Source organism: Electrophorus electricus, chromosome 21 (genome assembly GCF_041902795.1).
Source record: "Electrophorus electricus isolate QZ-2024a chromosome 21, ASM4190279v1, whole genome shotgun sequence".
NCBI lineage: Eukaryota > Metazoa > Chordata > Actinopteri > Gymnotiformes > Gymnotidae > Electrophorus > Electrophorus electricus.
In genome coordinates this window covers 5,200,001-5,220,000 of record NC_137517.1, presented here as the reverse complement: position 1 = coordinate 5,220,000, position 20,000 = coordinate 5,200,001, and the positions used below count along the sequence as shown (strand labels likewise).

General features: G+C 43.6%; 3 protein-coding genes across 16 annotated transcripts in view; 1 reads left to right on the top strand and 2 right to left on the bottom strand.

Moving 5' to 3' along the window:
- fhip1ab (FHF complex subunit HOOK interacting protein 1Ab) overlaps nt 1-1,892 on the bottom strand; it is a 9,704-nt gene extending 7,812 nt beyond the window's left edge. For 2 of the 8 annotated variants that reach the window (XM_081703964.1, XM_081703966.1), the window contains exons 1-3: nt 1,728-1,892; nt 365-472; nt 1-65 (exon numbers count right to left, since the gene is read on the bottom strand). The exon at nt 1-65 is cut by the window's left edge and continues 17 nt beyond it. In XM_081703964.1, the coding sequence (XP_081560090.1) occupies nt 1-65; nt 365-414 (115 nt within the window). In that variant the 5' untranslated portion in view covers nt 415-472; nt 1,728-1,892. Of the gene's footprint in view, nt 66-247; nt 345-364; nt 476-597; nt 674-1,727 lie in introns of all 8 variants that reach the window. The other 6 variants (XM_026998720.3, XM_081703963.1, XM_026998721.3 and 3 more) reach the window with 5 other exon arrangements.
- Nucleotides 1,893-3,127: 1,235 nt separating this feature from the next.
- Nucleotides 3,128-13,843, top strand: LOC113570355 (uncharacterized). Of its 6 annotated transcripts, none has more exons than XM_081704302.1 (15): nt 3,135-3,368; nt 3,604-3,715; nt 4,966-5,008; nt 5,978-6,160; nt 7,689-7,806; nt 8,060-8,285; nt 8,816-9,886; nt 10,281-10,372; nt 11,004-11,035; nt 11,318-11,480; nt 11,645-11,716; nt 11,801-12,066; nt 12,248-12,447; nt 12,666-12,748; nt 13,177-13,843. In XM_081704302.1, the coding sequence occupies exons 2-15, from the start codon at nt 3,643-3,645 to the stop codon at nt 13,303-13,305; spliced, it is 2,751 nt and encodes a 916-aa protein (XP_081560428.1). In that variant the 5' UTR covers nt 3,135-3,368; nt 3,604-3,642; the 3' UTR covers nt 13,306-13,843. The 6 variants fall into 6 exon arrangements, with proteins under 6 accessions (XP_081560429.1, XP_081560428.1, XP_081560427.1 ...); XM_081704301.1 differs by having other exon boundaries at nt 3,136-3,515; XM_026998718.3 differs by having other exon boundaries at nt 3,137-3,715; nt 5,978-6,018; nt 6,142-6,160.
- A 627-nt stretch (nt 13,844-14,470) lies between these two features.
- Nucleotides 14,471-20,000, bottom strand: part of dclk2b (doublecortin-like kinase 2b) — a 15,975-nt gene continuing 10,445 nt past the window's right edge. Inside the window, exons 9-16 of one of the 2 annotated variants that reach the window (XM_035521690.2) lie at nt 19,649-19,768; nt 19,284-19,430; nt 18,886-19,019; nt 18,586-18,760; nt 18,394-18,474; nt 18,145-18,234; nt 18,007-18,028; nt 14,471-17,604 (exon numbers count right to left, since the gene is read on the bottom strand). In XM_035521690.2, the coding sequence (XP_035377583.1) occupies nt 17,588-17,604; nt 18,007-18,028; nt 18,145-18,234; nt 18,394-18,474; nt 18,586-18,760; nt 18,886-19,019; nt 19,284-19,430; nt 19,649-19,768 (786 nt within the window). In that variant the 3' untranslated portion in view covers nt 14,471-17,587. The remainder of the gene's footprint in view (nt 17,605-18,006; nt 18,029-18,144; nt 18,235-18,393; nt 18,475-18,585; nt 18,761-18,885; nt 19,020-19,283; nt 19,431-19,648; nt 19,769-20,000) is intronic. The other variant, XM_035521689.2, reaches the window with a different exon arrangement.

Below are 20,000 nucleotides of genomic sequence, written 5' to 3'. Positions count from 1 at the left end.
TGAAGACAATCATGCAGGTCTCAGGATCCACACCCCTAAGGTCTGGGACCTGCTCCCTGCTTCTACTGGAGGACACATGTGACAACATTCTGTCAGCAGGTGGGAGGAGCTACACCGTAATGCACAGTGACATCTGGCTCATCGTCATGATTGCTAAATGACAGCAGCAAGACCAGGTATGGAGGAAACTATTTACTGCTCAAAAAGAGCAAAATTGTTAAAGACGAGATTTTTTAAAAAGTATTACGTCAGACTCCATTAAATGTGCTATTGTAAGGTTTCCCTTTGTTGTTGATGCCAAAGCCTTTCTTAGATGTAGGCCATCTTCCTGATTGTTGAGTCGCCTGTCGAGACAGGAGCTGACCTTAGTATTTCAATCCAGGGCGGAGGCTCCTGCTCTAACATTTTCGGCATTCCATAGCATTCCCCAGAATTCCTATGTAAACACAGCCAGGACTGCACATGGAGTGCACTGCTAAGAATGAGAGCGAGAGAGAGGGTGAGAGGGAGCAGAGAAATTTACATATATGCAAATGGACAGAAACATCATAATTTTTTCACTAAGTTGTGAAACATCGTAGTTCTGCATGCTTGTACCTCTATACATAGTATCAGTAGAAAGCCAGCTAGAGCGCCTTCACTACAAGAGTGTGTCGCCAGACTGTACTGAGCTCTGTCAGAAATGGTGAATGGATTAATTTTTTAAAACCTCACACGGGGCGTTGTGTTAGGATAGACAACAAATATATCAATCTGTGAGTATAATATACCCAGGGAAACAGGCAGAGAGAAATTAATAAATGACTCGTCTAAGTCTAATAATACATATTAAACAGGCATGATATTTTGAGATTTTTATTATTATTATTTTTTGCCATAGGCTAAATGAGCTGATTAAAATGTGAGTTTTAAGAACTAATGAATGGTGAACAAGCTACAGGTTTTGAAATAAATTGCACGCTCTGGATTGTGTGAAATGTAGTTCTTAAATGTAGTTCTTTCAGCTACACTGAAAAAGGTGAACTTAAAAATGTGTACATTTTTGGTTTGGTTTAAAACAAAACCTTCACCTGGAAGTTATATATATATATATATATATATATATATATATATATATATATATATATATATATATATATATTATTCCAGAAAGGGTGAGTTTGCTGTACTGTGAAGCTTGCTGTCCTATATGTTACATCTCCAAGGGTTTTTATCTGAGGTCTGAATACAGAGATTTTTATTCAGCTTTGAAGTTCTAATGCAGCTCTTGTAAAACTAATAAGCCAGAGATGTTATCTTAACACCTTGTAGAATATCTCTTAAGTATTAATGAGATATTATTCATAATTATTACTAATATTAATTATAAACACTAGTTGATTAAATATGAATTATGCATCCATATTTTCTCGCAGTGTCAACTGTTTTGTGTTTAAAATTAATGATCACGTGTTACTGGCAAGATTTGTTTTAGATAAGAGTCTTTCTTTAGAAATTCGTACTGTAAACTGTATCCTAACATCTCCCCATATACAATGACAGAATCGCCTACTATATATCATTAACAGAATCCAATTTGTTCTTCGTCCACACACGACTTGAAAGGCTTTTAAGTAGAAAATTAGATTGAATCAAAGTTTAAGGACAATAAGGCTCAGTATATATTGAGAAAATGGGACACATCTAATTCTTCTCGCGACAAAAAAGCAATCTGACACAAATCTTACCCGCTAGACGGTTGCAAATTTTGCTTCCTGGGAAAGAAAAACCCATCAAATTCCTGTTAAATCCCGTCAACTGACTAAAGTATACATGTTTCTCGAAATCAGATCGGAGGACCTGCTTATGTCCTACACGCTTATAGCCTAGACTCGATCTACGTTTTCGGAGGTCCCGGTGTAATCCATATAAAGTGCGCTCAGAATGCGACCTAATCCCCGCCCCCTGGATTAGGATAACTGGATTAACTAACTGTACCTATGTAGTGTAGAGCTGTTCATGGCAGTAAATGCTAATAAACTGCAGACTGCTGTGTGTAACCTGCTATCTCAGCTCTGTTTTTACGTCTATGGCACCATCTACTGCACCCAGTCCCTTTACATTTGAGATTACACTTTAATCACTAATCTAATTTTCCTCTAATAATGTTTAAAATGTGTATTACCAGCCATGAACGTGCACTGTATAATACATGTAAAATAACAATGCACCATAACCACTACCGTTTAGACTACTGTCCTGTCCTGTGCTTAAATATCTTTTATTTATTATTATCGTGTGTACTTATTTTAGATTTGCAATGTTGCATGGTGCTTCTTCATGTCAAATCTAGCACCGTATGATGGAGAAACTATTTGGTTCCTCTATCAACAAATAAAGTTAACTTTGAGAAACTCATGCCTACCAAGCAGATCTTGTCCATTGTTTCATTGTTGTGTTTACCGCTCAGATTGTGTGATACTCACCGTTGCGTAGTTTCGTTCCGTAACTAAAATTTGTAAAAACAAGGGGGCTCACAAAAAAAAATAAAATTAAGACGTTGTTGCAAGCACGTTTGGAAACTCTTGTGTGAATGGGGGGGGGGGGGGGGGTGTCTTTTCAAAATACATACTTAACAAAGTCTTGAATGCGAAACGTGGGTTTATAACACTTATAATATTCATATCCAGTCGTCTATGCAATAGTCATACGTTGAAGCATGATGACTCCGGGTAACGCTGAATGGATCAGAAGATGACTTACGACAATTTAAGCGAACTACAGTACAGTTTAATAAATATCTTTACATAATGCGAACGTGTATAATGTAGGCAAATAATCTCCCAGTAGTACAGAGTACAAAGCCTGGAATTCACTCGCAGGTTTCAAGCACCATCTAGTGGTTTCTGACTGTGCCATTTGATCAATACATTTCGTGTACCCATGACTGTTTTGCATTGTCAAATCGCAAATCTAATCGTATTAGATGACGTTTGGAATATGCTATTGTGTAATTATGCGCAAATATAAGACGTGGGACAGAAAACCTCTGGGCCTAGGCCTAAAACAGCTTGTTCGGGGACGGAACACGGCAGGCGCTGCTGAGTGGAAACTATGTTCATCCAGTCAGGACATCGGCCGTGCTAGACTGCGCAGACTATAGTCATGTTTCTTCCCCCCATTACGCCGTCTACGTGCATCATTATCTAAAATGAAAATCTAACTGATTACTTTGAAATTGGTTTGAAAAATATCAATCCGTGACAATCGGAATTCTGGCGCCTCCCTCGTTTGTTTTACCCAGAGAGAATAACTTCCTGTTGACGTAGGGACGTGGGAGCGTACCGAAACGTCCGGGCAGTAGATATTCGAGCCTGTTGCACTTTTAGGTAATTAATTGTACTGTTTTATTCGATTTTAACTCAGAAAGGTCAGGTTTACACACTCAAAGGATTCGAAAGGAGCTTATTGAGCCGCTGAACCGCTTGTAATTGAATACACGCTAAACTGGACTAGAAGTTGTACGGGCTTCAGAGGTAGTCCTGCTTTCCCTCTCTGTCTCTGGTAGTTTCCACGGGAATAGGGGAAGGTAAAAATGCTATAATGAGCTATAATTTTCGCTAGACGTGTAAGGACCTGCACGACGCTGTTTTTTCCGTCGGTATGGCTGAGGCGAGAATCGAAGATGAAGAGGAAAGTATGAGGGAAGCAAGAGATCGGGCGAACGCATCTTCAGGTACGGTACTTGGTTTCTGCGCTTTTATTTGGGACGAAGTGATCAAATTAATAGGACAACAGGTGCCACCGGCAAACTTCAGCACACAGAACCAGCTACAGTGTTGCAAAGGACGTTAACATATGGTAATATCATACTATTTTGTCTCCGATATGAAGTCTGTAAACCGGCGACAAAGCGTATGTTGTGTTCAGGTGACAGGTTAGTTTCGTCTTGGGAACGGAGGCATCCTGGAGTGAATGTTTAAATCATGAATATGATGATGATGATAAGAATAGATTTCTAGTACTTTTTAATTTTTCTAGATTATTATAATTGTTGTTGTTGTTACAACTTCGGGGGGAAGGACTTCTCAGTAGCATGTGGAATGATAGGAATTTCGTGTTCTACAATGTTTGTAGACAGTAATCAAAGTCTGCCTCTAAAGTACAGACTATGCCTACACTCAAAACGAATAAGTAAACTAAAATAGAAGTTCATAATCATCTACCCAAACCTGTAATTGCTTGTGGTCATGAGGTTTTCAAAGTGGTGTGCAAACTGTTTCCTGGCAGTTTAGTAAGGATTACAATTAAGAGGTAAGACAAGAAGACCACTGTGTCATGTGACAGTTAAATCTCCTAGTATGATGTGAATCGACACACAGTCTCTCTCTTGCTCGCTGTCTCTCTCCAAGAAAATGAAGTTGTATAATGTACCACAAACCCAAGGGGTTTCTGTAAATCATTTATTGATGGCATGTATTGGGTGTGTTCATCGAGGCACCAAGACAAACTTGTGTGGCCTGTCAACTGAAGAGTGGCCATATATGCCATGACTTAATTCCAGACCACATTTAAGAAAAAGCTTCCTGATGGGTCTCAGTATTTCTTCTGCTCATGCTGTCTGCTGTCCTATCCCTGGTTGATCCCAGTATCCTAGCTGGAAGAAGGAATGTGTCCATAATGGCCTACATGGTGAGACTTGATCAGCAAGTCTTTTTCAATTATGTAATTTGTTTGTTTGGCACTGATTACATCACTGCATCTTTGACCCATTTCCCTACCTCACATGCTAGTGGAGTAGTGGTCACACCTGCCTGAGAAAATGCACTGAAAGTCTAACTCTCAACTCTTATCGGGGATGAGTGTGGTTGTTTCTCCATTTCAGTGTGGTTACTTTTATTTCATTCTGTAAAGGCAGTGACCCTAGTGTCACACTGCCCACTTTGTACAGTCCCCTTGAAGGGTGTGTGTGTGTGTGTGTTACAGAGCGAGTGGAGAGGAACAAGCCTGAACAACGCCACTCCAGCAGGTGAGATGAAACTCTGGGGGAGTGAGCATGAAATGCTTATCCCAAAGCTACAAGTCTTACTTGTTCCTCTATTACTCATATATGTTTAGGTGTGTTTTGATGACCGTTTGTTTGGTGTTGAATGTGTTCAGGAATAGGCTTGAATAATAACTAACATTCTGTATTCTTTCATACATTTACAGCATTTAGCTGGTGCTTTTTTCCAAAGCTACTTACAATTGTGACTGAATACAATTTGACTAATTCAGGCTTGAGTCTTGTTCATGGGACCAATAGTGGCAACTTGGCAGTGGTGGGGCTTGAACTGGCAACCTTCTGATTACTAGGCAAGTAGCCTCACCACTGAGCCACCACAGTTATAGGGCAGATCTATGAGAATAGCAGTTGCTGTGCTGAATCACTGTAACGTCTTCAAGGCCTGCTTTGCTGGAAACACTTGTTGAATGAGATGGGGGGAACTGTAGTTTTGGCAGTTTTATGAGCTATGAGACAGACACCGCTGTTTATCTTCACGAGCCCGAGCTTGAGTCATGTTTGTGTTCGTTAGCATGGCTCTGTGCCCATGGAGGGTAGGTGTGTGTGTGAGCCCACAACCTGATAAGCTGTGTGAGGAAGAAGTGTCATTTACTCTCTAGAAGAAGTGACCGTGTGTTTTATTACCCAAAATGCAGTTAACGATGCCGCCCAGGTTATGAATCTTTGAATGTGTTTAGCGAGTGGGCATATTCCTGAGGCTTGTGAATCCAACAGCTGATATTGGAATGTTGGTGTTTGGTGGGGAATGTTCATGTGGTTGGAGGCTCTGTGAAGGAGAGAGGTTTTCCCATTATACCTAACATTTGCAGGAAAGTACTGCTGCAGACAGTAGATGACTCACAAGTGGAACGAGAGAGACTCATAACTGAGTAATGCTCCTCGTGAGCTGAAGAACGCTATAAAACATAACCTTCTCTCTTATTTTTCCTGCAGTCAAGGAGCATTCTCTTCGATAAGAAATGCCATTAAAAGAAGTGAGTATGGCTTTGCTCTGCAGGGTTTGCGCTGTGTGCAGCTACTATGTTTTGACCCGTTTTCTTTCAAAAAAAATTTAGCATCTACCAGATCAACATCTTTCAGATCATCTACCCAAATAGACCACAACAGAGACAGACGGTGAGTGCACATAAATGCCTTTTTCTGTCTCAGGAACTTTAGTCCATAGAGACAACACCCATCCTCCAGACAAACTAACAAAAAACGTTACATTGCATTATAGCAGTATCATACAAAATATACTTGAGTCATTTGTAGCTCATTTGTCACTGTTTAAGTTTTAATGTTGAAAACAAATCGGAAGATATTTAACTTGCAGTACAGAACATTTTCTGCTGGTCCAAGATTAAAGTGCAGGAGTTCTTTTTTTAATTTACCCAAATACAAAATTCAGTACCATACTGAAATGAAAGAGAAATAGTATTTACTTATATAAATTATTAGACTACATACATATTGCAAACATATAGTCTACTCCAGAAATATTAGCACCTTTTATGAAAATGAGCAAAAAAGTTATTCAGATGTATAGTAGGTAATGCATTCAATGATTCTCTTTTTACACAAATATTTGGGGACATTTCTAACTATTCATTCAATAAAAATCATTCCTGCAAAAGTTTGGGCCATTCAGAATAGTCACTTCTGTTAAAAACGTGGCAAATTGTTTGTACCCTTGAAAAATACTATAAATGAAGCCAAAGGAATATGTGATTGGGAAGAAGAAAAAATGTCAGCAGCTGAAGTTGCCAGTGAACATAAACAGGACCAGAGTAAAGACGTTACATGAAAATAGCCTGAGACCAAGACAGAAATCCCTTTTTGATGATTTGGGCTTGTTTTGGTATCAGTGGTCCAGGAGTTCTTGTTAGCGGGGTAATGAAATCCTTTGTTTTAGCCCAAACGCCAGAAGGCTGATGCTGGACTGTGCCCAGAGCACATGTCAGAACAAGGTTGCACCAACAGAAAATCGAGTCTTTGCAATGGACCTCTGAGTCCAAGATCTCTCCAACTTTAATAAACACTACAGAAGGGGAGGCTGCACCAAATACTGAAATTTGGGGTTCCAGTATTTTTGGAATCTGCATTTTTATGAAAATGTGTGTTGCTAAAGGAACCTTTTTTTTTTTTTTTTTGCTCCAAAATATTTTTCACAATAAAAGGATAAGGCTTACCCATTTAATTAAACCTGAAACTATTCACTCATTGCATGTGTGGTTCTTTTTTAATGTTAATTTTAGCTCATTTTTATTAAGGGTGCCTACATTTATGGAGTTGCCTATGTGTTATAACAACATTAATCTTGAAATATCGATTGTGGCAAGGTAGCCAGGCAGATTCACACAACATTAATTATCGTTGGTACCATCCAGATTTGTGTGTTGTTTTTTTCTCTCTTTCATTAAAAAACAAGAACTATGGTTTATGGTTTCTGAGAATGACATTACTCACCTCAGAATTTGCATTCAGCTAGTTTTACTGCACCTACACTGCATCTCCAGTCATGTTTCAAGCCATCGTAAACATGTCTGTCAGGCTTTTTGGATCAGTTTTAAGACCTGCTGTTTTATGGCCTAAGTGGAATACGTCCCTCTTGCCTGGTAGTCTGTGTTGTTGAACTTTGTTAATGGCTGTCGCGGCACTGCAGACGTCCAGAGATCACAATCCTGTCAGCTGAACCACTGGCCAGCAACGCCTGGTACCCCGGGACCCCGGCTGCTCCCTCTGCCCAGCCCACTTGGACTAGCAGTATTCTCACAGTGCAAGTAAGAACGGTTGCAAAACGACTGTTTTGCACAACCACGCCGTCTTAGAGATTTTTCGTATAATTCCGTGCCACATCTCGGATTTTCCACTGTGACGTTCCGTGTAAGTCACGGATGTCCAGTGAGTTTGCGATGTTTAACGTTCTCCCTTCCAGTGTATTTGTATATCCAGCATCTTTCGTGGATGAAGGGCGTGATGGTATCCCGTTGGATCTTACAAACAGCCTAATTTGGTTCATTTTTCCCCCCTCAGCTTCCTCCACCTTCATACGAACAGGTGATCCGAGAAAAGAGCCTCGAGGAAAACATCTCCTCCTCTCTCCCCACCCCTTCTGCTGTATCCACGTCCTCTGCTGTCCCTGCCTCGTCCAGGCCGCCTTCTTCCTCATCCTCTGCTCCCCATCCGTCTACTGCCACCATCGCCACGCAGACCGACACCGACGTTCCTTCTCCAGCGCGCGTCCGTACTAGACGCTCAGGTAAGTTCAAAAGCAGGCGTCGCTGGTGTGAGCTCCTACTTTATAGCCCTGTCATCGCTGTCAGATATTACGCCTAGTTCTGCAGTTTTAAAATCTTTTCTAAAGACTCACCTTAGTGAACACATTTCATCGTAATGCTATGAGGAATCCCTGAGAGAAATGTGGCCCAGTGTTCTGAAGCACCAGCACCGAGATTATGAAACTACACCAGGAAAAGTTGACAGATGGGCGTCGTCTGGTTGTTTTTTGTTTCTTGTTTTTTTTGGGGTTTGGTTGTTTTGTTTTTTTTCCCCCCCTGCCTACTTTGCAACCTCTGTTCTAAAAGTGATCCAGTCTCGGTGAAGAGCAGCGTAGGCTGTCGAGCAAGTAATCATTAAAATTGATGAGTGAAAAAATGGAGAGTTTGCACTTTTAAAAGTGAAATGCGTATAACGTTGTGCGGAATAAAAAGAGCAATGGGGAGAATAACGGTAATAGTGGAAAAATAAAAAGGGAAAATGATGGATTTCTGTTTCCTGTTTTACTTCCAGTTCGTAGACCCCCGAAACCGCCTCCCCCTGCCTTGCCACTCATGCCTAAACCCGCACCTGTACACACGCGCTCGCTGATCGACCTGGATTCACCTGACTCGCCATGTGACACGTGCAGCCTGCTCCACACATTCAGTAGTGAGATTCCAAGCGGACCTCTGTCGGAACAGCGCAGAGCTTGGAATGACCTCAGTGACAGTGATGTCACAGTGGATCTCACTCGCCACAGCTCCGCCCCCACACTCTGTGACTCCTCCCCAGATTCCCACGATCCTCCGTCGCAGCAAAAAGTGTCCGCACATCCCAGACCACATCCTCGCTCGAAAGGTGGTTTGCAGCCAGTCATCATAGAGGATGTTCTGGATCAGCCAATGACAAGAGAGGTCAAAGTTCAGACTTTAGTGCGACTCAAGGATGATGACACTGTGCATGCTCTTGCAGGATTTACTGATGGTTCTTTGGAATTTGCCTCTAATAAGTACCTACAGGAATTATTGGATGTCTTTGGTTATGATGAGCAGTGTTTGCAAAGTAACCAGAACAGCGAAAGTGACCAATGTGGGAAGAGTGAAGAAGAAGAGGAGGATGATGATGTTTCTGAGAGTTTTTTTATTTCACCTCATCCTTCAGAACCCTTAGAGAGACCAAAACCAAAACCAAGAACTAAGAACCCTAAACTGCCAGGAACCCCAAAACCACCCAGCCTGACACATGGAGTCCCGGAGGCTGAAAGTCCTTCCAAGGAAAAGAGCAAGCAGGGAGAGTCCGAGGAAGAGCACAAGCAAGAAAAGTCCGAGGAAAAGCTAAGCCCTCCAGTGCCTGCCCCTAGGCCCGTGCTTAACAAAACAGCCACGTCCCAACAGCAGCAGAGTACCTCGGAAGAGAGCAGCCCACAGACGGGCCGACTCGCTCGACCCGCCGGACATCCGGTGGCGGCCCGAAGGTCTAAAGCTGCTGCCCAGGATGAAGGAGCCCTGTCTGGGCATCCGACCGCAGCGGTGCCCCCAAAGGCTTCTGGTTCACCTGTTCCCACTCCTAGAGCAGCAATGGTGTCACCCGAAAGAGGGAAAGGTGTGTGTGTGTGTTTTTGTTTTTGTTTTGAGGGTCAGGGGAGGCGGGGGGCTACTCCTAATTTATTCATACCCTAAGGGGACAAACAAAGTGTTAAAACCACCATTTGTTAATGTAAATAAATGGGACAATTAAGCCTTTAAATCCTTTAATTATAGAGCAATTAAAAACGGGACGTCATAACTCAGTGACTTTCAGCTCATGGCTTTGGAAGTCGTTGATGAGTCATTGTGCTTTTGTCTGAAAACTGTTCAGGATTTCCACGCCAACACCTGTCCTTCCACTATTTTTAAACATTATACAATCTTAACGTTTCTGACTGGGTAGGAAGTTTTGTTCTGATTTGGCCTGAACTTATGCCATAGATACTGAACCAGTTCCTTCTCTCCCTCAGGTCCCCTTGGCCCCAAGCAGGAACGTCCCCCGTTTCCAGCCAAGCCCCAGTCCCAGAAAAGACCTTCATCAGCATCCCGCACTTCTGGAAGGGTAATCTCACTTCACCACTGTTCACATATTACTGCAGTATTCAGTTATTCAGTATTCAAAAAATATTTGTTTATTTAGATTTTCCAATGCTTGTCAATGAGGATACACATGCATGTGAGCTGTGCTTTCTCTTTCTTTACCTGTGCCTGTGTTTAAACATTCAGGGATATGTTTCACCCGTTGCTCAACCTAAGGCACCTCAGGTTAATCTGCCCAGTTACTCTGGGAGTCTCCGAGGCCGTTTCACCTTCGACGGTGCCTTTTGTGTTCAAATATCGGCGGCGCCCCCCCCCCCCCCCCCCCCCAAGGCATTTGACCTCGGCCCAACTTGGGCTGCTTACCACCAGTCACCTCTCAAAGCCGAGAGGTCCCCGCTGGGTTTTGTCCAGCGGGTGGTGACCTGAACAGACACGTTGCGCATCGCAGATCCGTAAAGCGCTCATTAGCTCCTTTGAAAAGGGCAGGTGGATTCATGTCATGCAAACAATATCAGGCCAGCAGGAAAGAAAGAAATGAAATCACTTAAAGAGTTAATGTGCCATGTGAGTAATGAGCCTAAAAGCTTTTGTTACAGTTTGTGTAAAGCACATGACTTCTCTGTCAAGTAATTCGTGTGTTTGTGTTTGTGTAGGCCACTGTTGATAAAGCTTCACCCTCTTTTCGGTAAGGCTGATGTACAGTGAGTAAGTGTGTTTGTTGCCCCGGATTTGTACTGAATCCCTATTTACTGACAACCATCAGTGAGGTCATGTTGAGGTTATGTAAGCTAATACTTTGTAATAGATGAGTTAAAAAAAAAAAACCAAAACATGTGTGAGAGCAGAATCTGGTCTCACACTCACAGAGCAGGTAGCACTAAACAGTAAGTCCCTCCCATTTTCTCATGTTTCTCTTTGATATTTGATCTCATTTGTCTCTTTATTCCTTTACATCAACTGAATGTAGGTTGCTCCCTCTGCGTCCTCCTCCAATCAAGCTCATCAAATCAGCAGGCTCCTCCCAGACTAATGATACAGCCAATCAGCTCCCAGGCAGCAGGGTACCAAAAGGAGGCCCACCCCTGCCACCTAGACCTAAGCCAGGGCATCCTCTCTACAAGGACTACACAGTAAGACCTACAAGATTTGAAAAGATGGACATTTACATTCATTTTGTCATTGAAGGAACATTACCGATAAATTTGAGGCTGGCTTAAAAAGGTGTGTGTGTGTGTGTGTGTGTGTGTGTGTGTGTGTGTGTGTGTGTGTGTGTGTGTGTGTGTGTGTGCACCAGAGCAAAGTTCAAGCAAGTGCAAATCAGAACCAAACTGCAAGTAAGACAGTAAGAGAGGAACCCCCCTCCCAGGTAAAATATTCAACCATATGTGCGCACACACACATGTACACCTAATGGGTGAATATGCTGAAGTCCTTCTCCATTCTGCTGAAGAAGGAGAACCTCATGGTACATACGGACAACGCACACACTCCCAGACAAGCGCGCAGCAGTAGGGAGGTGAAAAGCCGAGGCGGAGACCTTCACGAGGACGCGTGTCCGGCGGCGCCAGCCGAGCCCGCCTCTCAGCCACGGGCCAAGCAGGAGCTGAGGGGAGAGCAGCGTACAGAGCGGAAGGCGAAGACAGTGCGACAGCCAGAGCAGGAGCTGAAGGGAGAACAGCAGGAAGAACGACGAGCCCGGCTGAACGTCGGTGACAGGTGTTGTGGGTTTTTTTTTTTTCATAACCACCGATTATCCTGTTATCACGTTTCCGACAGCCAGAAGACCGTATGCAAGGAATAGATCAATTCATGCCAAAAACAAAAAAGTAGAATTATTTAATGCACGTCTAATAACTGATTTTTTTTGGTCTCTCACTTTTCATCTCTGTCTGTCTAGTTGTGTAGCCCAGTTTGCATTTGAAGGTGAGACGGATGAGCTGACGCTGCATGAAGGTGATGTCATCACGTTACTGGAGCGTGTGAATGATGAGTGGGGACGTGGCAGCCTAAGTGGACACACGGGCCTCTTTCCTATCAGTTTTGTCCAATCCATTCCGGAAGTTTCGTTGTCAAGGAAAACTACATGCGAATCACCTGGTATACACTTGTACTTTTTAGTTCTTATGTAATGTATGTAATATAGGTTTTATTTAATGTAATGTGTGTTTAATTTATGTATGTTTTATTTGATGTATTTAATGTGTTCAATAGAATATCAACTATCAGAAATGGAATGCAAAGGATTTATTAGGATAATGAGAATATACAAAAATTAAGCCATTATGTTTTTCCCTTCATTTCTTGTGACACTGTAGCCCCTGCTTATGTGGGAGGGAAACAGACAGGCAGAGCCATGTATGAATTCACACCAGAGTGTGAGGACGAACTCTGTCTCAAGGTGCGTAACTATTTCCATATTGCACATTTTCTCGCATGCGTCTTCGAACGTAGCTCGACCGGCCGGTCTCCCGGACGTTGATTAAGCGTGGACAGCGGTTTCATTAAATGAATCATCCTCACTGAGGCGCAATCCGGTCCAGGCTTAGAGGGTGTCTGGGAGAACTCAGCTTTTGAATGTTCACAGAGTAACGAGATCCATGCGTGTGTGTTTAGTTTGTGCAAGTGTACCGTAATAATACTGATTGTGGCTCTAAGCACAATGTGTAAAATTCTTAGGGATAATACTAAGGAACCAAGTTACAGTATGTTCAAGTATTCAGATATGTGTGTGTGTGTGTGTGTGTGTGTGTGTGTGTGTGTGTGTGTGTGTGTGTGTGTGTGTGTGTGTGTGTGTGTGTGTGTGTGTGTGTGTGTGCACGCGTGCAGGTGGGGGACATAGTGTGCTCTCTGGAGTCTGTGGATGAGCAGTGGTTCGAGGGGGAGTTCCGTGGGAGACGGGGAATTGTGCCCAAATCTTACATTCAGGTTCTCAAAGACCCGGAATCACTTCCGTAACGGATGCAGCACTGACCAGTGAAGGTTGTTCACATGTGAAAACAAACCGGTGTCAACACTCGTGCATATCTGAAAGCCTCCTGCCTAACCGGACTCCATCACAATCAACTGTACCACAGCTGTAAAGCGCTCACTACTCACTGCTGAGGCTCATCTCCTAATGTGTTGTGATATATACTTCACCTGTACCGTTTGTTTTTGGGTTTTTTTCTCGCTCCAAAGCCAACTGACCCTGCTCTGGTGCTGGGAGCTTGTTCTGAAATAGCCACACTGTGAAGAGGGTAGAACGACGAGGGCATGCCAAGTTAAACCCTTCCCAGACTGACGCTGACAGATTTTAGATGCGTTTGTATTAATGCTTTCCCTGTGTATGTTTTTATCTGGTGTGGAGTGTGTAATCTGCCGTATCTTGCGCCTAGTCTTGGACTGTGAATAGTGACTTCCCACTGAAAACCCTTTGTATTCTAGGACTACATTTGTGGGAAAGATGGGACAGAGAGCTGTTAACCCTGATTAAACCCAGATGCATTCTCGTAAAGACGGGTGTGTGTGTGTATTTGCTGGCTCCTCGTGTCCCTCACGCACATGTGCCTCTAGAACCATAACAAACGTGCATGCGGTTAATGGCACAGGTCCAGGTGGGCTTTTATCTCAAACACAGTCTTCTCCCCATAAGAATAGACCCTGCCTTGACCTAAAAACAGGCCATGTTTATGTCTTAAAGCGAGGACTGTCTCATAAATGATGTCCATCAGAAGTGTCCACGCTCCCGACCCACGTCCAGTGAATGCCTGGTGGTCACTGATGAGCGTTCACCTTGGGGCCAGGGAAACTGCATGAACATTGGTGGCTAATTGGGAGGCTAATTGCAGGGTGTACAAGCAGCTATAGGCCAAACGCAAGCCCAAGGCAATACTAAATCCATAAACAGTCTAGGTAAATAGTTTTTAACTTTTCAACAATATCAATTCAACAGCAAACAATGCCAACTACTAACAATCTTTAGAATATGGTATGTTTTTGTTTGTTTGTTTGTTTTTAATAGATATTATTGGCTTGCAAAAGTAAGTAAGGCACACTGATGGTACTTTTTGTTGTCTTGCATAAAAACTGGTGTTACATCTGTGCTTCCTTGAAACACTGGATGCCTGTGTTTTGAGGTGGAGATCCGTGTTTCATTTAATCCTTGCGAAATGGGGAAACCCTGTAAACTCTAAGGCTTCTGAAATGTGATGACGTAACACTACATTGTTTTTGGGGAACAGGATCCTGTGTTATTGGTCACTGGAGAATGGCTGTTGCAGTGGAGAAATGGCCACAAGAACCGAAAACCTCTCACCTGCGCAGGTGGAGACAAAAAAACTAAAATTAGCACCATTAAAATCTTCACAGCATTTGCCCTCAAAGTGGGAATCATCTCATTTGTCAATAGACACAAGAGGAAGACATTTCATTTACAAGACAGACGTTTGGTGTCCGTTTTTTATCTTTTGACTGGGCTCTTCAAAAAAATCAGTAAATAGCAGAAATGATGTGCAATTGTTCAAATGATGCAAGAAGTTTACCATGACTGGTTTCTAACAATGGTCTGCAAAAGGTTATTAGTCTTGAATAAATCGACAAGAGTTTTAAACTACTTGGGGCCATCATTTTACAGCATCTGTTTAAGGAAGAAAAGAATGAATGCCTTTATCCTGAAACCAAGGGACACATGAATGTTTATGTATTTGTGTTTATTGCTACATCTTTTGTGCATGATGTGCTCTGTAATCTTTGTTGTATGAATAACCTTTAGAACAGAGGGCAGGAGCCAGTGGAGCCCTTTTGAAACCTGTGTGTGGATGGAAATGGCATCTTAAGAGTTTGAATCACGTGCTGGCCATTTCCTGCTCCCTACACAACAGAGACCTGCTGGAGGCATCAAGAGTTGGAAACTTTATAACGCCAATAGCAAGTAGGATTGGGTTAAAAAAAAAAAATAAAATAAATAAATTTAACTCCTTGAAGAGGCATGGTTGACCTTGGAGCTGATCTATGGCTTGGAAATGTGCCAAGAAATGGGGATGCTGCGCCTAATAGCATAACATGCTGTAGATGTGGGGACGTGGTCATCGAGGACCATCTCTTTGGCTCCAAGTTGCACTCTGCTCTTCTGAGCCAAAAGCTCGCTGCAATATGTTTTGCGATATTAACAGAGAAACGCTAGAAAAGAACTGGCAAGCATGCGAGGATGAGGCGTTCCCCTTCCAAAGCACCTCCTTCACCTAACACACCACTTATGTAGGATTGCGTGTCTCCCGTTGGTGCACAGGACTACCTCCAGGCAGGGCGGACGACGTCCCGCCCTGTGGGCAAATCCCTCGGTCGTCTGCTGAGTTTCGAGGTGTGGCGTGATAATTGCAGGACTGGCGCCTGCTGCTGTCTCAGCGCTTGTGCTCTGCGGCATTTTGCCCGAGGGTGTCCTCAGACGCTGACGCCGACGCGTTGCGCTGCCGGGTCCTGTTAAGCAGACGCATGCGGTCACGTCCGTGCGTCAGCGACCAGGCGAAATGCCACGACACGGGGGGCGTGGACCGTACTGCTGGTGCTTTTACTGGAGATATTTAGAAACCTGGGTGTTGGAGGCTATTTGGGAATGAGCAGTGATCAGCCAGGCGGCCACAGGACTGCTCAAAAAGTCACCGATGCGTTTCTACTAAAGGACACTCTGAATCTTAATATTAGGTGCAGCTGATTTAACAGACGTGTTAAATCAGCTGTCCCGCTCTGCGGGACAATAAGCAGACTGCAGACAAGTCTTAAATGTTAAAAGGTAGGAAGATTAGACAAACTGGCGCATTATTACACTGCCACCTGCTGGCAAGATTGCTATGATTTTAAATTTAATGAATTTAACCAATTTCTCTGAAGATGAACGTGAACTGATTTTTTTGTTTGTTTCTTTGTATGCCTTTGGGCTGACTGATGCAGTTTGTTGAAGTCTTTTGTAATATGTCCCATCAATATGGAACTGGCTTCACGGTGTATAGTCCGGGCTATAATATCGACGAGTAAATAAAGAAACATCACTTTTTCAGCTACTAAAGATGTATTTTTTTTTTTGTAGTACAAACAAAGGATGAAAAAAAACAACTGTAATTACACTGTAGACGAGAGTCATTTGGCCCAAGTAACCATGGTACAAAACTTTATATTATTACACTTAACATGACAATCTTTCAACACCATTCACAATTTCCTTTCTCTCTCTCAAATAGGAATTAACACTATCAGAAAAAGGACAAGAGGCGGCAATTCATGGACACACACAGACACACTCGCGCGAACACACACACACACACACACACACACATAAATGAACAATACAATACTCTTATCTTCTTCATCAATTGAAGGCCAGCTCAAAACCTTTCAGAGACTTTCTTCTCTGGAACACGCACACACACCACGCACAGCATCTGATGCATTTACACAAGAACTGATGTCTACTGGATGTATAGTCAGAGTAATGGCTGAAGGGTCTAAAGTCTAATGGCACACTGTATGGGTGTATCTACTAACTGAGTTTGATGATTATTACATCAAGACACTGTATATACACAGAGACGTAAAGAAGGGCACAGCGTAGCAGAATATGAGGTCGCTGGTTTGTCTGGAGAATCTGCGAGCCGGACACAGACCAGGCACTCTCCAAGGCATCAGACTTCGCAGAGTGCCAGCGCCCGACAGGTGTTGGCATATCACGACGGGTGCTCTACCACGCCTCAGATAGGCCGGCCTCTTCATTTCGGCCCCTTTAGGATCCCATAGCAGTAAAGCCAAGGGCGCAGGGCTGAGGGTAGAGTAGCTTGTTCGGTGAAGAATCTTACTAAAGCTGCTCTGTATGTGGGAAAGGGTCAGCTGACCAGTCCAGCTCCTCTGAGAACACTGATAAGTGGGAACTGGAGTGGGCAGAAGGCCAGGGGCAAAGAAAGAATACTGGACATAAAGTAAGAACAGCGTAGGGAGCATGAGCAGAAAGTGCAGAGATAGGGGGAGGAGCGTGCTGGTCTGGTGTAGCTAGTCACAGCTCGGTACGTTTTACAGTGGGTCGCATCTGGGGGTATACCTCACCCAAAAACGTATGGGGCCACTATTGAATGGAAGTCAATACGGAGGGCAGCTGGTATTATTCCTGTTCCAGATTAGCCTTCATTCAGTGTGAGCCACGCTGGCGATTTTGGTTGAAGTATTCCTTTAAGGGTTCTTCTCCTCTGCCAGTCCTTCAGAGACTCCTCTCAGCCTATCTTGAGCTCTGTTCTAAAACATAATGCAAAAACAATTATAGAGGGTTGTTCCAAATTTGGTTATTTTGTGAATGTTCCATTACAGATGGCATACACAATTTGTCAGCCTCCCTTTATATTCCGCCCCATTCATCGCTGGTCAGGCCACATGTTAATTGGGTGGTGGGTTTTGCTGGGAGTGTATAATGGGGGGTGGGGGGGGGGGGTCACTATTGGGTCCAAAGTGATACAGCATCGAACCCAAGACCCCCTGTGGTCAGAAATCGACCTTGATAAAGAGAGGGAGTGTGGCTAGTGCAAAATAAGCATGGCAAATATCTAATGTCCAACTGTACCCCCCCAAGGTGTTTTTTATGAATGCGTTTCTAAAATAGAGTGTATGGTGAGTATGTTTTAAAAGGCTTTTTGCTCTTACCATTCCCTTGTGCCTGATCCATCTGCAAGGCGTGTGGACAACCGGAAAGAGGAGAGGCTGTTAAACAGGCCTTCGATGCCTTGTGTTAACGTACCGTTGTGTGTGCGAGCGCACACACAGACACACACACGGTCATACCTGTGCTTCGGCGACCGTGCTGTCGTGTACATGTTCTGCCTCGACTGCGCCGGAGGTCTCACTCATCATATTCTCCAGTATAGCATCATCCTGAACACACACACGCGAAACACGGAGCTTAAAAGATCTGCCTGGAACAAGCCGTCAGCCGCACTGAACGTTTCAGGGTTTAAAGGAAACGGTGCAAGGCTTTCGGGAGCTCGACTGGTGCACACGAACTGAACAAGTTGGTGTGGATGTGTGTCTTACCAGCACCCATGGGTGAGACAGCACCTCCTCTGCTGTGTAGCGTGTGCTCACATTCACCTGCAGCATCTTACCAATCAGGTCCTGCAAAGGAACACACATGACCAGAGCTAACCAATCAAGTCTCACCAGCCGGCATGAACCAGGAGTGAGGCCAGAGGTCAGTCGGGAGCAGTGTTAGTGGCGGTTGAGAACCTTGGCACTGGCACTGATGTTGTCCCAGTAAGGGGAGGGGAACTCCAGCCTGCCCAGTAAAATCTGCTCAAATAGTTCCTCCTGCTGGTTCCTCTCGCTACGGAATGGCGGAAATCCGCACAGCAGGATATATGTTATCACCCCGGCAGCCCAGATGTCTACCTTTAAACCATATCTGTCACACACACAGGAAGAGGTGGGAAATCGTTACCTCTGTAATACAGATAGATGATATAAATATATTATTAGTACATACTATAACACCCCCCCCCCCCCCCCCCGACACACACACAATTTTACCCTGTCTCTGCGATAATCTCTGGCGCAACATAGGTGGGTGTTCCACAGACCGTATAGAGCGGTCCTTCCACTACAGTGGCTAGCCCGAAGTCCCCTAACTTCAGAGACTTGGTGCCATCAGGATATTCACACACCTAAGGAGAGAGAATGAGGGTGTGTGAATTTCCTCATTTGATACCCTAACAGACAAGACTAAGTGACCATGTGTTTTGCTGTGTTTGTTAGTGCATTAGTATTTGTTTAGGCATTTTAATATGTGCATGTCTGAGTCTTTGTGTCCCCTGGTGGAGGGCACTGACGTTAGTGTTTCCAATATTTCTTCTAATGTCCTGTGCACTGCGCTGACTGTATGTGTTTTTTATGTGAGTGTTTTTGTACATATTTGAGTGTTTGTGTACCAATAGGTTCTCTGGTTTGATGTCCCGGTGTACTATACTCATTCGGTGCAGGTATTTGAGAGCTCCGGTCAGGTTGTACACCATAGCACTGGCATCTCGCTCTGTGTACTTTGTGGATGAGGTGATGGCATCAAACAAATCTCCTCCCTATCAAACACACACACACACACACACACACACAATCACTATAGTATCGTCAATTCTAACATCCAGTGATTTTAATGACTACCTCTAAGATGAAAATGGTAAGACTCTTTGATCTCAAGTTAAAAACTCCAGTCTAATCAATTACTGCTGAAGTGAATGTGTGTGTGTGTGTGTGTGTGTGTGATTAATCACAGTGTGAAGCCAGTAATAAAGCTTACCTTAATGAGCTCCATGACCAAGTACAGTTCAGTGGGAGTGTCCACCTCCTCTATTAACAGAATGATACTGGGGTGTCGGACACGTCGCAGTATTGCCACTTCATTGGCTATCAGGTGCTCCTACGAAGGCCAAACCAAAAGAGGTCTTGGGTGCTTTTTGGTAATTTTATATTTGAACCGAATATTAGCATACAAGTGTGTTTTTGTGTCAAAAAATACTTTTAGTGCAATTTCATAGCTGTTAGATGTAGAGGTAGTCACAACTGCAATTAAGCACACAAGGTCTCCATAGAAACAGGACCTTTTAGGACAGAGGTACTTCAGCTGTGCAAGCAAAGTGCTTTTGGAGTTA

Excerpts from the sequence above, each read along its gene's own strand:
- LOC113570355 (XM_081704302.1), top strand. The coding sequence starts at position 3,643 with ATGGCTGAGGCGAGAATCGAAGATGAAGAGGAAAGTATGAGGGAAGCA. Across the intron at positions 3,716-4,965 it reads TCGGGCGAACGCATCTTCAG|AGCGAGTGGAGAGGAACAAG; the intron begins GTACGGTACTTG and ends TGTGTGTTACAG. Across the intron at positions 11,481-11,644 it reads CTCTCTACAAGGACTACACA|AGCAAAGTTCAAGCAAGTGC; the intron begins GTAAGACCTACA and ends TGTGTGCACCAG.